This window comes from Nannospalax galili, unplaced genomic scaffold (assembly GCF_000622305.1).
Source record: "Nannospalax galili isolate Female #2095 unplaced genomic scaffold, S.galili_v1.0 scaffold406, whole genome shotgun sequence".
In the NCBI taxonomy this organism is placed as follows: domain Eukaryota; kingdom Metazoa; phylum Chordata; class Mammalia; order Rodentia; family Spalacidae; genus Nannospalax; species Nannospalax galili.
In genome coordinates this window covers 4847656-4864834 of record NW_008357033.1, presented here as the reverse complement: position 1 = coordinate 4864834, position 17179 = coordinate 4847656, and the positions used below count along the sequence as shown (strand labels likewise).

Sequence of the window (17179 nt, the reverse complement as noted above, 5' to 3'; positions counted from 1 at the left end):
GTCACACAATTCCTGCATATTCCATTCTTGAGATTTCTTAAATTTTTCATAATCTTTGCTTGAGTGGTCTAGTTTGTCCACTTTATCTTCTAGTCTTGATATTCTGTTTTCCATTTCATTCATCCTATTGGTGAGACTTTCTCCTGTCGTTCCTAATTGGCTTACTGAGTATTTCACTTCCTCCTTCCTTTCAGCCTGAGTATTCTTCAATATTTCTAACTCTTTTTTGAATTCATTCAGAAGTTTATCCCTATCTTCTTTCAGTTCTTTGTTTGTGTGTTCTTTAAATTCACTGAATTCTTTTATCATGTTTATAATTGTTCTTTTGAATTCCATGTCCTGTGTTATCTCTAGAGGGTTCTGTTGGGGGACCCTGCTGCTAAGGCTGTAGTCCTCCATGTCCAGATAGCTCTGATGGGCTCGGCACTATATGGAAGGACTCCCTTTCTCAGCAGGGGCCTCCTGCTCTCTGCCTGACTTACCTGGAAAGTGCCACCAAGCATAGATGCCTGATCTTATTTGGAACATGACCTTTGGCATAGTGACCTGAAATAAAACTACCCCCAGTGTTTTTCTATATGATAATTAGGCATTGCCCTATAGTCAGATGATAGGATCCCCCTGCCACATGTAAATAAAGCATACTATGAGCACCTATCAGCTGAGGCTTTGGCTGCTGCCTCCACATTATATTTTCCCTAACCTCCACTGAATAAATGGAGCTGTATCACTGAATCTGCCTCCCCGGAAGGGCTTTCTTCCATCAGTGCTCACTGGCCATCCTGACCCCATTCGTTGCTTCTGCTCCCTTTGTTCTCATGGACCAGTGGCCACCGACCCATGAGAGACACCACAGGGTTCTCATTGCACTCCTCAGGACTGTTGTTACTTGGTGAGGATATATTATTTGGGTTTTTCGTGTTATTATTTATTTGCTGTGACTTTAACATGTGGATTTCTTTTGTAGTTTCTGATTCTTGTGTGAGACTCAAGCCTTCCTTTGTTGAGTTTAGATCTGTTTCTTTTTGTAAATTTTATGCCTTTGTGGTTTACTTGTTGGGCATGAAAAGCTGGTTGATCTAGGCTTCAGGTTCTCTCTTTTGATTTTATATTGAGGGACCCAATTGTTTTTGTCTTGCTGCTGAGGAGTTCCCACAGAGGAAGAGGAGAGGCCCAAGTCAGATCAGGATCAGATGCTCTCAGCTTTTCTCCTAAGGTCTGGATCCCTCCAGGAAAGATGCTGGCCCCAGGAACCTGGGGGCCTGGGATGCCCAGGGATGCAAAGGGAGGTGGGATGGGAAGAGGCCCCAGGGGCTTCCAGGGACTAGAGGGAGGAACTGGCTTGGTCTGTATGCATAGGATCAGGAAGCAGTGGGGAGTCTGGGCCCAGAGGTCAGTCCAGAGGTCTGGGGTGCCAAGACAAGAAATGGGGAGTACAAATGGGGTGGGGGAGCTGGGAGGGTGAATGAGACTGGGGGAGTCAAGGCACAGTGGGTGCCACTGCCCTTACCCAGGAAAGATGATGGCCCTAGGAAGCTGGTGTCTGGGCCACTCAGGGATGCAAAGGGAGGTGGGGGTGGGAAGAGGCCCTGAGGGCTCCAGGGGACTACCCAGAGGAATTGGGTTGGTCTGGATGCAAAGGATCAGGAAGCAGTGGGGAATCTACGCCAAGAGGTTAGTCCAGAGGTCTGAGGTGCCAAAACAAGAAATGTACCAGTGCCCAGGCTAGGAGGAAAGATGGGGTGGGGGCTGGGAGGGTGACTGAGGCTGGGGGAGTCAAGGTGCAGTGGGTGCCGCCGAACTTACCCAGGAAAATGCTGGCCCCAGGAACAACATTGGCATTCTTAAAAGCTTTTCTGGCTACCACAGGGGCAAGAGAAAGGCTGGGAAGGCTGCCGGAAGGTACAAAGGCCCAGCAGCCTGCCGGAGGGAGGAATGTCCTGGAAATGTAAAGGGGAAGATCCATAGGTTTTTCAGGTAGGATAGTAGAAAGTCTAGATAGAGCATTTATTTGCCCCACATCTATTTAGCACTCCCTCATACATCACACACACACACGTGCATCTATTAACTCACAGTAGGGATGGTTACCTGCACGGGGCTGGGTAACACCATCATCATTCCACCATACATGGAGGAGGGGCTTTTGAGGTCCCACCCCTCCCTGAAGAACTATTCCCAGTTAATGGTGGATGAAGGAGGGGGAGTCATATCCCTCAGTCATGTAGCCACCAGTAAATTTCTTTTGCTCAAGTGAATTACTCCTACTTATGCACATGCTAGCAACCCTAATTAAATGCACTGGGACACACACACACACACACACACACACACACACACATGTGATTCCTCTTTGCTCTTCATTACCATTTCCTAAGGGTATCTCTGTGGGGACCCACAGCATACCCATCATGTTCAGAAAGCTCCACACCATAGGATCCTATTCCATAGTCACATTCCACTCACTATCTTGCTCCAGGCTAGGATGGGGTGCAGCACCCAGGACTCTCTGATGTCTTCAACATGAAGCAATTCCCCATCTGGGCCTTTACCCTCCTGGGTCATGAGAGCTCCCTAGAACCATGTACCACCCTCATTAAGAAAGTATCACATGACAGATCGGAAATCCCCAGAGATCCCTGGTATATGATGAGGTGGTGTATGGTATATGGAGGATTTCAAGTCAAAGCCATCCTGGGCTACATTGCAAGACCCTATTTCAGAAAGTGATTTTGTAGTACTTCCCTTGGGAAATAAGGCATCAGATACCATTAGAGTGCTGCTTGAGGAGGACCCCAGGGAGCCATCCTCAAAGACAGCAAGACCTGACTCCAGCAGGCAGGGAACCCCCATCCTCTACCTCCCCTACAGCCCAAGCAGCACCAGCTCAAATATGCTCAAGACATCATCACCCATCTGGGGATCTGCCTGTGCTGGTGCCTGCCACCCTCTCCACCCAGGAGCAAAAGACCTGCCCCCTGCCCTGCCCCCAAGGGGCCTAGGACATTGTGGTGATTGCTGGAGATCAGCCTGCCACGCAACCCACACTCTGTCCATTACACACTCCTGCCTCTTCTCTATGAGAGACAGTGGGGTATAGTGGATAGGGCATGGGTTCAAGTACCAGCTTTACCACTCACAGCTGTGTGGCCCTGGACCATCACTCACTCTCTCTGAGCCAAAGAAGCCAAAGGTGGGTGGAGGGGTTTGGTGCTGTACTTGTACCAAAACAAATTTCTTGGGGCTGTTGTGAGGGGGATGTTTACTGACTGATAGGGCTCTGTGAACACACATTGTTGCTGATACAAACTGTGTTAATAATGATAGTAACAAAGGAGGAAGCAGGACTAGGAGTCATATTGGCTTTGCTTGGTGTTTGGGCCTAGATGCACATCACAGCCTCAGAGGGGGCCTCTCCCCTTCCCGTCTGTAGACAAGTCATATAAGAGATCAGAGGAGCCCCAGGTTCCGGGCCTGATTGTCACACAGCACCTGTTCAACCTCAGTCACCTGCCATCTGTGAGCTCAGAATTCCCATCTATACAATGAATCTCATCTAACTTTGCCCTCGAGGGTTCAGTGTACCCCCATTTCCCATGACCCAAAGTTACCATAACCCCCAGACAGCTGGCCAGAACCAAAGATGAAGGTGGACTCATCTTTGTGAATCACTGTCCTGCTTGCAAAGGGACTGTGTTGGCCTCAGCCCCAGTGACTCAAGGTGGGACAAATGGTTCTTAGTTAATATCCCTTCTCCTCCCTCCCCTCTTTAAGTGCTTTCAATGACTCATTATCCAACAGTGAGCAAAGGAAGACCAGACTATCACCCTGTGCTCAGCCACTCCTCTGGTGTAAGCCTGAGCCTCAAACCACATGGTCCCTGCTGTGGCCCTAGCCTCTTCTTTCCCCTCCTTTGCCTGGACTATGCCCCCTGCCAGCCCATCAGGCCCTCACTTGCTCTCTCTGTGTTATTATTGCTCTGTAGACCCGTCTGTGAGCTGGGGGCAGAGGTTCCAGGGTACCCTCCTACAGCCCCAGAGCCTAGCATAGAGTTGACATCTGAGATACCCATGTATCTCAGAAGGATCCAGTCTTCTCTTTGTCCCAAGAGGGTGATGAAGAGAGTACTCCCACTCCTTGCCAGGCACAGCCTTCATCTACCTGGGACTCTGGGGTCCAGGCAGCCCTGCTGAGAGCTAGTGACCCCCCAGTTTACAGAGGACACAAGTGAGGCCCAGAATGGATAGGAACTGGACTTGTCACCCGGCAAATCAGAATCACAGCCCAGGTGAGTTCCTCAGCCCAGGTCTCATCTGCTGCCCAATGCTTGTGTTCTGAGGGGTTCTCTGGGAAGTTGGAAGAGGTGGGGATTCAGAGCCCAAGGTCTCACCTTCTACCTAACTCCTGCCCCTCCCCAATGATCCTGTGACTTTCCTCTGGAGATTCACTCCACTGACCTTTGACTTAAGCACTTGTTGTCCGAGTTGGAATCTCAGCCCTGGGTGTCAGTATCACCTATGAGAGGTTCCTGGAGCTGGGCTATGGCAGCCTGAGCCCTCTGCTCCTCCTCCAACAGGAGATACCTGGGCTGTTGGGTCCAAGGAGGCAGGGGAGCAAGGGCAGCAAGATGAGTTAAGAGGGGTCATTTTCTGTGGTGCCTATAACACATGCCCACTATAGAAAGCAGAAATGGAGGCGGAAGGGAGAGGTGCTAGAGTCAGATCCCTGAGTCTCACTGGGCTTCAGATACCAAGGGGAGACTCATATGTAGTCCTTGTCCTTGATAGGCCCACAGTCTCATGGGAGAGCCAGGCCTAGAAGCACCCCCAGGGAAGAGATGAGATAGATGAAGTTCCTTTCTGAAGGGAGGAAGGGAGAGACATTCATCCAGAGCCTTGAGGAAGATGTGTGGAGCAGGAGGTGAGAGGAAGTTGGTGGTGATTGTGTGGTATTGAAGTCTGGGGCTGGACTCAGAAGCCAGCAAGCCTTGTGCACGCCAGGATCTGTAGTCACGTGACAGGGATCATAGTGCCAAGCGCAGAAGACCAGGATCTGATCCAGGGGCTCTGACTGCATCACAGGGATCCTAGAGAGCCAGCTAAGCCCTGGGCTGTTGTCTGAACTGGGGGCACTGTCAGGGTGACAGGGGAGACAGAGGCCATGTCCTCAAAAGCCTCTGCTTCTATCCAGTGCTAGCCTGAAGAGTCCCTGGGGGTTCCCCACGTCTAGTAAGCTTTGTGCCATGCCCCCTCCTCTCTGCCTCCCACTTAACTGCACAGCTTACAGGCGCTGCCAGCCCCCTGTGGCCATGGGCATCATCTGATTAGAAGGTGATTTGAGTCCTGCTTATCTTGGGTGGAAATTGGCCCCCATATCTTTTTCCATCCTGCCTCTACTGAGCAGGTGGAGAACAGCCTCCCTGTGGCCTCCAGGCCCACAACCAGCACAGTCATTTCCTAACCAGCCTTTTCTGTATGTTTAAGAGCAAGCCATTAGGGCCTTATTTAATCCCTGGGACAAAATGGCCTGTGACCAAAATCCTGGGCTAAAGAGACAGAGTTTGAAGCCTGGCTCTGCCCATCGCCAGCAGGGGAATCTGAGGCAGGCCATCTCACCCCTCCTGGCTTTAGTTTCCCCAGTGTGAGTGCTGAGCACTAAGATTACTGCTGTAATTACTGTGGGGGGTGGGGGGAGTAGCACAGTGTGGGTACACAGCAGGTATTCAGAAACTGTCCCTGGTGCACAGAGTAGGTGTTCTGAAGCTTTCCTGGGGTTCAGAAGGCCTTCTACATTCAGACTGTGGCCACATGTGCTGCTTTCTCCTTGTGAAATCAGAGAGCATTCGGTCCCATGGGGACTCAGAGTCCTCATTCATCTTTTGAGATAGTCAACCCCCTCCTCCCAGCCACACAAACCAAGCAGGTACCCCAAGCACTATGCTGGACAGCCCTAGGGAGCAGGTGTGGATATTCCAGAATTGGCTGGAGGACAAAGGGCAGTGGCCACCTGACTACCTCCCTGCTGACTGTGTGCATAGCTGTGGTCTACTTCCTGGGCTGCCACTATTGTTCTATTAAACCTCCAGAGCCTTCCCATATTCTCTAGCCAAAGTTTAGTCTGATCTCATGAAAATCCAGTTCTCCAAACACCCCCAGGCCTTGGCATCCCCCACTCTCCTGTCTCTCTGAATTTGGAATCACATGGAGTTGATAGTCTTCTTGTGACTAGCTGGTTCCCTGTAGCATAGTGTCCGCAGATTTCATCCCTGTCACAGTGTATGTCAGCATCACCATCTCCTGAAGGCTGAGTGACACTCCACTGCACAGAGACACTGTTCCTGCCTTTGTTTTTTCATGTTATTTTCTAAGACAGGGTCTCATGAAGTCCAGACTGGTCTTAAATTCACCATGTAACTCAGAATTACCTTGAACTGAGGATGACTTTGAACTCCTGATCCTCCTTTCTTCTTCCACTTCCCAAGTGCTGGGACGATGGACATGTGCCACTATATGTAGCTTCTGCTTTTACAGCTTTTCCTCACTCTGTCACAGGTTCCCCTTGTGGTCTAGAGTGAGCTGTTCTCTGAGCCTGTGCAGTAGAGGGCCTGCCTTCCAGCAAAACAAGACTTGTCAAACTAAGGCTGATCCAAAAATTTACTAAACGTAGAGCCACTTCACCCTGACAGTTGCCCTTCCAGACCCTCAAGAATTCTGTGGCCTATTGGAACTCATTTTGAAAAACTTAAAATTCTGGGCAAAGAGCTGTATGTGATGGCACAGGCCTATATCACAGCTACTCAGGCAGTTGAGGCAAGAGGATCACAAGTTCTAGTCCTGCCTGAACTAGAGTGAATTCAAGGTCAGCCTGGGCAACTTAGTGAGATATCATCTCAAAATTTAAAAACACAAAAAGGCTAGGAGGTAGATCAGTTGGTAGAGTGCTTGCCTAGCAGGTGCAAAGCCCTGGGTTCAATCTCCAGCACCATATAAACCAGGCTAATGGCATATGCCTGCAATCCCAACATGGGAGGTAGAGCCAGAAGATTCAAAGTATGACCCCTAGCCGTCATATGATTTATTTCCACCTTAGCAGAAACCAACCGGGCCCTAACAGAGGGTGAATCAGAATTAGTATCAGGGTAAGGTCATCCTCAGATACATAGTAAGTTTAAGGCCAGCATGTTCTGGGATGGAGCTCTGTGGTAGAGCACTTGCTTATCATGCACAAGGTCCTGGTTTAATCCCCAGTACCACAAATAATAATCATAATGATGATGATGATATTACAATAATAATATTAATAACAATAAAGGGCTGGAGAGATGGTTAAGAGTACTGGCTGCTCTTGCAGAGGACCTGGGTTCGATTCCCAGCACCCACATGGCAGCTAACATCTGTAACTCCAGTTCCAGGGGAATCCAATGCCCTCTTCTGACCTCCACAGCATTGCATGACACGGGTGCACTTACACACACATGCAGACAATACACTCATACACATAAAATAAAAATAATTAATTAATTAAAATAATAATAATAAAATTCTAGGAAAGAGACCTGGCCATTTCTTACAGCATAGCTACCCCAGGAAGTCTGTCGTTGTATGCCACTCTTCAGAATAAAGTTTGGAAGTCATCAAGTACACAGGATCACTACAAAAAACAGTTATACTGAAATAAAATAGTAACAAAAAATGTGTAGTATTGTAATTTCTGTGCTCCTAGGTTGCACAAAAACAAAATCCAGTCAGAAGATAAATTGCCAACCTATTGTAAAAGAAGGGTTACTGTCAATAACATCTGCCACAGCTGTAAAATTACATGGGAAAAACCCTGTAGTGTTTATACTGTGTGTAAAACTGTGTGTTGTGTTACTGGTAATAAGAAGCAGAATTGCTACTGCCCTTCATTATTCACACTAGGGGAAAATGCTAAATTTTGCCTTGAGGTTTATGAAAATCTACATATGGTTTTGTTTTGCTTTTGTTGTTTCATCCACATTCACAGATCCCTGAAGCCTCCTTCTGGAGGGAAACTGAGCTGGTTCTTAGCAGTCCTCTCTGGGGCTTAGTTCCCATTTCTTCCTGATTACAGAATGAGGTCTGCCTCTAAATACTCTCCATAAGATGAGAGAGTGCTCCCTATTTGGACTATAAGGGTAAGAGAGGAAGTGGGAGACAAAGACACGCAGGAGGTGACCTCTAGGGTAGAAAGTGTTGGGCTTGGAGATGCTGGGGAATAGAGAACCGAAGGGCAACAGCAATCCTGCCCCAGGTCCAACTCAGCCTTCATGAGGCAGCAGCATCTTAAAAGGACTCACCACGCCCACGATATGGCTACTACCTGAGTGTACCACCCTATAATCTCAGTGGGCAAGGTGCTAGGAACTGGTGGAGACTGGCTCCTTCTATTCCTTTGATGAGGAGGCTTTGGCTGTGTGATGGTAACAGAGATTATATCCTCTTCCATAGGGACCCATGTGATGGAGGGCTCAGGACGGATGGTGGTGACTGCTGTGGGTGTGAACTCTCAGACTGGCATCATCTTTACTCTGCTGGGGGCTGGTGGTGAAGAGGAAGAGAAGAAAGATAAAAAAGGTAAGCTTCACACACACATACTGCAGACCAGAAAAGGAGCTTCTAAAGCCGCATTTTTTGTTGTCTGTTCACTCCATAATATAGAGTGCCTTCTACATCCATGCCCTGCACAGACAGCTGCCTCCTTGGTCCTCCAGGTCCTGCTCAAGCATAGTGGGTTCTGTCTGCTCCATCTCCAGGGTCCTGTCCCAGTCTCTGTCTTGTCCAGTCATGTCACAGAGGCCCCTCCTTCCCCTCCAGACCAGGCCCGAGATGCTTGGTATGTCATTCAATCTTCAGGTTCTGCAGTAGAGGCAGCCAGCAAGAGCTGGCTCACCCTCACCTCAGTACTGAGTTGAAGGCCAGACATGTTCTTTCTGCCATTGTCAATTCCACCAATCAGAGATAACAGTCTATCCATCATGGGCCAGTGCCAGGCACAGGCAGAGGAGACTCTTGGGAAGGTGACTGAAAGCTGGTTCCATGTGTGCAACTCTGATTCCCCCACAGCTGCCACCTTGCCCAAGTCCTGGTTCCATCTCCCTGTTCTTGGTGCCTCTCAGTGTAGTAGGTGGCAGTCTGTGATGCAATCTCACAAGAAATAATCTCACAAGAAGCCCCGAGCCCCATCACCCAGACCCAAATCCCAAAACAGCCAGTTTCTTACCTGACACCCATGCTTAGTCTCAGGGGCAGTCCCCTTTCAGACTTGTCAGTCTTTGTCTCCTTCCCCAAGCTCCAGAGTAGGGTCCCCAACACTCAGACCTTTGGAAGCCTGGGAGAAAGTTATTAAGAGGGTAGGTGACCCTCTCCAAGTTCAGGCAGCTTCATTACATCCAAGATCAGAGGTCACTGGGGCACAGAATCTGTGTCAGGATGGAAGGCAGCCAGTACCTAAGGGTAGAACCCCTTTTAGTATGTCCCTTAACATCATGGCCACTCCTCCAACGCCCAGCTGGAACAGTGGAGCTGAGCTGTTATCTAGGAGCGAGCAAGCTGGGACTGAGTTCAAAATGGGACTGGGAGTTCTAGAGGGCATTAGAACAAGGTCTGTGCATGAGTGAGGACCTTTGGCCAAGGTATCCAGGCCAGCCAAGTGCAGGCAGTGGGACAGTTGGTAGATTACAGCATTTTGGGCCTATGTTCTTATCTCAGTGGGGGTCCAGCTTGGGGACATGCACCCAGAACTTCCAACAGACCAGTCCTGCATCTGACAATGCCAAGAGAAAGATAAGCCTGAGAGGCACCTTGACAATTGTTCAGGGTCCCTTCCTGAATCTAGGTGGACAGAGAGGTGGAACACTTGACTCTGTGTAGAGAGACAAAGTAGGATACAAAGGATGTGTCGCTAGTCCAGCATCTCAGGCCACCATGAGTGACTGAGCCAGAGCTGGACTCCTTGGCCCTCCCATCCCATTATGTCAGCCTCAGACATAACTTCGAGTTTGCCAAGCATGAGTTCTTATTTCAGGATGACCCTCCGTGCAGTGTGTATTGTGTGTGTGTGTGTGTGTGTGTGTGTGTGTGTGTGTGTGTGTAAGTCTGTGTGTGCTTCTCCTTCATTAACATGTCTCAAAAATCATCACACAGGTGTGAAGAAGGGGGATTGCCTTCAGCTACCAGGTACAGTAAGACACCCCTCAGGGAAGATGGGCTTCTAGAAACAGCTGAGCCGTGGGCCCCTAGGCCTTGCCCCTAGATCAGCAATGCACAGTTATAGAAGACCATGTGCCTGCTGGAGGCTCTGCCCTCCAGATGTTCCTCTGTGCCCTCCTGTATGCCAGCCCAGCAGGACAAGACAAAACCTTACTCTGGCCTCTTGTCCCTAGGCCCAAGGCCAAATGACACCTCCAGTATCTGCCCCTGACCCCAACACTGGCATGCAGTGCCTCTCATCACCATAACACCCCCTCACCCCCACCAGCACCCCACAGAGCCATCTCAGCTCCTGTCCCTAGCACACAACATGTCCACCTCAGCCAGCAGGGTCCCTTCCTCTTCTCCACAGAGCCCTATCCCCACCATGAGAAAGAGCTGCAGGGATCAAAATGGTCATTTCATATCAGTCTTAATTTCCAAGTTAAGAAATACCTCTCTGGTATGTTTTATTGTGTATAAAATGAAACATGCTAGAAACCCCCTCTGTGGTGAGATACCTCATGCAGGGATTACTAATAGTGATTTTTGGAAGGCTGGTCACAGAAGGAGGAAGCAGTGGTGAGAAGTTGTCTGACTCTAAGTCACCACCATTGGCAGCTGTTCCATGGGGACACAGGGACAGCGCCTTCTGAGTGTCGAGGCCACACTGTGCCACTTGCTGAGAAGTCTGTATTGACTCCTGGTCATGGGTCCCTGACAGGACCTCTTCATCCCATAGGGCACCCCACCTGACTACCTGGGCCAACAGGATCCAGATGTCACCACAGAAAAGTGTCATCTCACCTGAGCACCTGACCATGCCCCATGCTGTACCTCACAGCCCCTCCCTTCTGAATCCCCATCCCCACCCCTCCCCTGTAACATCTCCATAGGAACATTTCATCCCACTCCCCAGTTTGAGTTCCTCACTCCCCATCAAGAGATTTTTTTATTTTTTAAAGAATAGAGTTGTGTGATTGTCCCTTGGTGGGTTCATGTCTCTGTCATCGTCTTCTCCATTGTGACACTGCATTTTCCATCCCTCCCACTTCCCACAGCAGCCGACGGCACAGCAGCTGCAAACGCTGCAGGTAGCGCAAATGCCAGCCTAGTCAATGGTACGTCTCCACAGCAAGCTCTGGGTCTGGGTTGCTTGGTGTCTTCTCCTTCTCCCCTTGTTCGGGGCTTCCCCTGTCCTGAGTCACACAGACCTCTGACACTCATGGGCCTCTCAGGGACACTCTATCTCCCACATGGGGCAGGCTCTTAAGAATGGAACCATGCATTTGAGGGGCAGAAGCAGGTGGATCTCTGTAAATTCTAGATCAGCCTGGTCTACATAGTGAATTCCAGGCCAGCTGGGGCTACAGGGAGACCCTGTCACCCCCTTCCAAAAAAAGAATGGAACTATGACCAGCCGGGACAGTCAGCTCCACACCTGCTTATAACTACCGAAACAGTGCTGGCTTCAATAAGGCCTCAGGACACTCAGGGAACCCAGAGTAGAATGACCTGGCCCCACAAGAAGCAGTGTCCCATTCGGTGTGGCCTACCTCTAAGCATGCTCCTGACTCTGGCTTTAGGAATATGGCCTGAGCTGGGGAACTAAGAAGAAGCCAGCATCTGGTTCCATAGAAAGGCTCCAAAGCCTCCCCTAAACTTTCCTGGAGATGGGGCCCCAGGCTAGGGTTCAAAACCCCCTGACTCCATGTGTAACATGGCTGAGCCCAAGTAGACCTCCCTTTCTCAATCTCCTCTCCTCTCTTGCTAAGCTAGTAGGTAGCAGGACTTGTGGGACTTGGGCCTAGTCTGTCCTTCTGCTGTGGACTGGTGTGTCTTGCTGGAGCCTGGGCTGTGGCATCTGTGGATCTCTGTACTAACTGCCCCTGGGGTGGCTGTTGAAGGTGGCTACCCATGTCCCTGGGTCCCCATCAGTCCTCCCCACACACAAAGGCATGGAGGAATTGCAACCTCTTGCTCCATGCCTTTAGAAGATGGAGGATCTCCATTCTCCTTCATGCTCAGGTATCACCCCTGTCCCCAGTTAGGTCCAATGATAGCCACTCAGGCTGTGCACCTGGATTCTCAAGGCTGTTAAGGTTCTGCTATAAGAATGTTGCCAGAGAAGCCAAGGCAAGGAACAGAAGCATCACTGCATTCTGGACAGGTTTCTTACCCATTCTGCAGTTGACTCCCCACCCCTCCTGCAGAGCATGGAGACCCTGTCCCACCCTGTCCTCTCATCCTCTGCCCTATACTTCGGGTCAACCCACCTGCCTTCCAAGCAACGAACGACCAACGAAAGCAAGCACCCGGAGCTGTCAGGGGCTGCACATGGTGCCTCTGCAGGCAGTTGCTAATTCTGGTGTGAGTTTATTTCAGGCCCGGGAGGAGGAAGGAGGACAGCTGGGGCTGTGGGAGGTGTCAAGCAGCAGAGAGGGGTGGCTGAGAGGTGACAGAAAGAACCAACATGAGTAAACCCACGGCTGAGGGAGAAGGAACCAGGAAGTGGCACCCGCTTCCCCTAGGAGACAGCATGCAGGTGCCATCCCTGCTGGCCAGTTCCAGAAAAAGGGCTTGTTCACTTATAAACTGCAACCAAAACTCATAGAAAAGATGATGAACTTTGCATTTCTTGATCATCATTCTGTATGAAGTCAGGCACTGCTAAAAGTGTTTTATGTTCTCCATCTCTATCATCCTCACGACAGCCATGTGACACACATTTCATTTTCCCCACTTAAAAGATGAGGAGTCTGAGGCACAAGGAGATCAAGAACCTAGCCCAAGGTCCCAGAACTAGAAAGGAGAAGAGCTGGGGGCCAGGAAGATGGCTCAACTAATAAAGCACTTGTCATACGAGGACCTGAGTACAATTCCCAGACCCCTCCCCTTTTTTTTTTTTTTTTTTTTTTTTTTTTTTTTTTTTTTTGAGATGGTATTGCTGTAGCTCCTGCTGTCCTGGAACTCACTATGTAAACCAGCCTGGCCTCGAACTCACAAAGATCTACCTGCCTTTGCCTCCCAAGTGCTGGGATTAAAGGCGTGCGCCACCTCGCCTGGCCTCACATTTTTAAAAAGCCTGTAAGTGGTGGTATGCACTTGTTGTAATCCCAGTGCTTAGGAGGTAGATACAGGCAGATCCCTGGGGCTCGCTGGCTGCTCAACCTAGCCTGATCAGGAAGTTCTTTGACAGTGAGGGACCCTGTTCCAAAAAATCAAAGTGGACAGTTCCTGAGGAGTGACCTTTTCCCTCCAAACACATGCATACACACACATGCATATATGCACATAAATACACACACACACGCAAAATAAAAGAAAAAATAGGGGGCTGGAGAGATGGCTCAGCAGTTCTTGCAGAAGACCTGGGTTCAAGTCCCAGCACCCACACGGCAGCTAACAACTGTCTGAAACTCCAGTTCCAGGGGATCTGACAGCCTCTTCTGTCCTCCGCGGGTATTGTATGGCACGGCTGCACTTACCTACATGCAGGCAATACATGCATACACATAAAATAAAAACAGTAAATTAAAAAATTATATATTAAAATATATATATATGAAAAAATAGAAGGCTGGAAAGATGGCTCATCAAATAAAAGCACTTGCTGCCAAGGCTGACTACCTGAGTTCAGTCCTCAGGACCCACATTGCAGAAGGACAGAAATGACTTCCACTAGTTTTCCTCTGGCCTTCATATGCACATGGTGGCATGCATGCACACACACTAGCACATACACACACAAAATAAGTAAATCAATAATTTTTTTATAAAATAGAAAATAACAAAACTTGAATTTGAACCCAGAAATTTAAGTTCCTCCACTTGACTCTGAATCCCGCAATGGACTGCATCTTGTAAGTTCTGCAAGGAAATGAAGAAGGCTTCCACTAAGAAAAGGACCCTCTCTTCATGGATGTTTGAGGGCTAGATGTTGTGGCACACACGACACCTGTAATCCCCCTGCTTGGAAGGCTAAGGCAGGAAGATCATAAGTTTAAGGTCATCCTGGGCTACAGAGTGAGAACCTGTCTGAAAAAAACACAAGGATGAGGATATAGCTCAATGGTAAAGCACTTGCTTAGCCTGTACAAGGCCCTGTGATAGTCTTTGGGATCTGTACTCTGAGCCATTGGTACTGAAGATGTGATCCGAGGACCCAGAGCCAAGACATCACCTGGGAGACTGCCAGAAATGCAGAGTATCAGGCCCTGCCCCAGGCCAACAGATGACAATTTGAATCTTAGCAAACTGCCCAGACTCCAGGAAAGAGCACACTGGAGGTTAAGAACAGGAGGCTGAGCCTGGGTCTATGAGGGGATAGTATGTAATCTTGCCTCCTTCCTTTGAGTCAAACTTTGATGACTTAGATGAAAGAAAAAGCTTGGGTGGCAGTAGTTCCCTAACTGTAGTTCCCCCAAGCTCCCCATCTGAAGGTGGGGCACAATGATTGCCATTGTTATCTCACTGCTTTCTTTTATGTTCATGAATATCTCACTGTTAAATATCATTTACAAGCACAGTTACAATTGTGACCTCTGACATATCCCTGTTACTGCTGATATATCTCTGTGACCTCTGATCCATCCCTGTGACCTCTGATACATTCATGTGACCTCTCATACATCCCTGTGACCACTGGTACAACCCTGTGACCATTAACTTATCTCTGTGACTTCTGATACATCTTTGTGACCACTGATACATCCCTGTGACCTCCAGTACTTCCCTGTGACTTCATGGCCTCTTCACAGCACTCGGCAGGTGCTTTTTCTCAGGCTCCATTTGGTTTGCATGAGCCCGTTTCAGAGGAGGAAAGGAAGGCTCAGGGAAGAGAAGTGACATTTCCAAGGACTCCTCACCAGTGACTTGTCCCATCAAAGCTTGTTTATCAGGTCACCTTTCCAGAACTCTTCAAGTCCAGGATGGATTCTTCTAAAATAATTGCAGAGGACAGCTTTGAGACCCGACTTGTCCCCCAGTGTCCCCTAACCTGGGTCCAAGCTCTCATCCCTAGGCCATGAAATACAGCCCATCTTCCAGGTCCCATGTGGTGACAGGGCTGGCTGTGTCACCACAATGCAGGGTCAGGTGGGTCCCAGTTTGGCCAAGACGAGCCCAAATAAGTCCCTTGCTTCTGACAAGCCAGGCATCTGCACCAAGGCATTCCCAGATGCGGCTCTCTTCTTTCGGCACATGCATTGTGACTTTTTTTTTCTGGCCATACGAGCAATGTGGCACTAAAAGAGAAAGTTGCTAGGTGAGTCTAATGAGTGAGCAGCAGCTTCAGCGGCAGCTAACACACCCGATAATGTGCGATGCAAATCAAGCCCATCCAGCTTTCTAGAAGCTGGGCTAGAAGCCCAGTCCTCTAGCACCCCTTAGCCTAGGTCGTGAAATTATTCTAAGAAATAAAAAAAGAATTGTTGTTCATTGCTCTTTGCTCCTAAAAAAAAAAAAGTTTTCTCTCATAGTTTCTAATCCAGAAGAAAGAATTTTGCAATAGAATAATAGGAGTCTTTGTCATCAGACCCCAGGGTGGATCACTGGTGCTGGGGTCTGAGCAAGCCACTTGTCCCTCAGAGTGACCCACCAAGTAGGCACAGTGATGGTAGCAAACCAGTCATGCAATTCCAGGGCTATTTTTAGGACACTGCCTCTGAACATTCCTGGGCCTCAGTTTCCTAATAGTAAAATGACAAGATTAACAGTCTATCCCGCCCATCCTTGTAGGGCTTGCAAAAGTATTTTCAGTCAGCCAAAGGTGAACTCTGGAAGTGGGTGTTAGGAAGGTAACTTGCAGTGGCTCTGAGGATGTGGATGCCTCACCCCACTATGAGTGAGAGCAGGCTGGAAGAGGTGAGGCTGTGCAACTAGTCAGTGTCAAGACTAGGCTCTCAGGGGCCCAGTCCACGCAGTGTCACCATGACTCCCAGCTCTGGGCTCAGAGGGACCTCGGCAGAAGGGACAGCAGAGTAGAAAGGCACTACAAGGCGAGCACTATGCCTAGGCAGCCAGCTCCTTCTCTGAGCCTCAGTTTCTCCTCTATAAATGGGGTGTCCTACATGACCATCCTCAGAAGAGGCAGTGGTGAACATTGGATAAAATGGTGGAGGCTGCATCAGGCCAAAGCCTGGTGACTTTGGCAGCAGCTGCCAAACCCCTTCTTCTTCAACCCCTCGAGGCTGCAGGAAGTTCCAGTGGGTGGTACAGGCTTGGCAGACAGGAGGGCACAGACAAAAGCCAGTGTCTTAAGGGAAAAAAAGCAGTAGCCATCAAAAAACCCAGGCTGAGTCATGAATTCCCAGGGAGTTCTGATTGTAGGTAGGGAACCCCATACCCAGCCCTGTCCCTGCATCAGGCATCAGGCATCAAGCAGCATCAGGCCCTGGCATGGGGGGCAGTACTCAGGGAGCCACTGTCGCTACTTAGCCTGTCTGCTATGACTGGAGCTACTGCTTAAGACCTCTTCTCCAGGGTGCAGTGGCTTCCTCCTGGAGCCAGCACACTTCCTGCAAGCTTTCAGACACTCCAGAGAACCCCCAGAGGCTGTTACTGGGGATTCCTTGCTCAATCTTTGCCCTGTCCACACTGCAGGTTTGAGGGAGGGGGTTCTAGGTGCTGCATCCTTCTGAGAGACAAGGAGAATTGTTTACCTCCCACCAGCCAGAAAGGGGAAGACGTTGACCTCTGTGCCTCTTTATTCTAAAAGATCTCTCTGTAGGTACATAGGCACATGCACCTGTACACATCTCTCTCTCTCTCTCTCTCTCTCTCTCTCTCTCTCTCTCTCTCTAACAATGTAGTTAAAGACTGAAGCATGAGGATCATGAGTCTCAGGCAAGCCTAAGCTACTTAGCAAGAACTTGTCTCAAAATAAAGCATAAAAGGACTAGGGGTATAGAGCAGTGATAGAGCACTTCCCTAGTATACACAAGGCCCTAGGTTCGATCTCCATATTGAAA

General features: G+C 49.3%; 1 protein-coding gene across 11 annotated transcripts in view; it reads left to right on the top strand.

Annotated features, from left to right (window-relative positions):
- Positions 1–17179, top strand: part of Atp2b2 (ATPase plasma membrane Ca2+ transporting 2) — a 361587-nt gene that overhangs the window by 274169 nt on the left and 70239 nt on the right. For 6 of the 11 annotated variants that reach the window (XM_008854882.2, XM_008854881.3, XM_008854879.1 and 3 more), the window contains 3 exons: positions 8469–8594; positions 10164–10196; positions 11270–11329. In XM_008854882.2, coding sequence (XP_008853104.1) covers positions 8469–8594; positions 10164–10196; positions 11270–11329 — 219 coding nt within the window. The remainder of the gene's footprint in view (positions 1–8468; positions 8595–10163; positions 10197–11269; positions 11330–17179) is intronic. The other 5 variants (XM_008854887.1, XM_008854884.1, XM_008854889.3 and 2 more) reach the window with 2 other exon arrangements.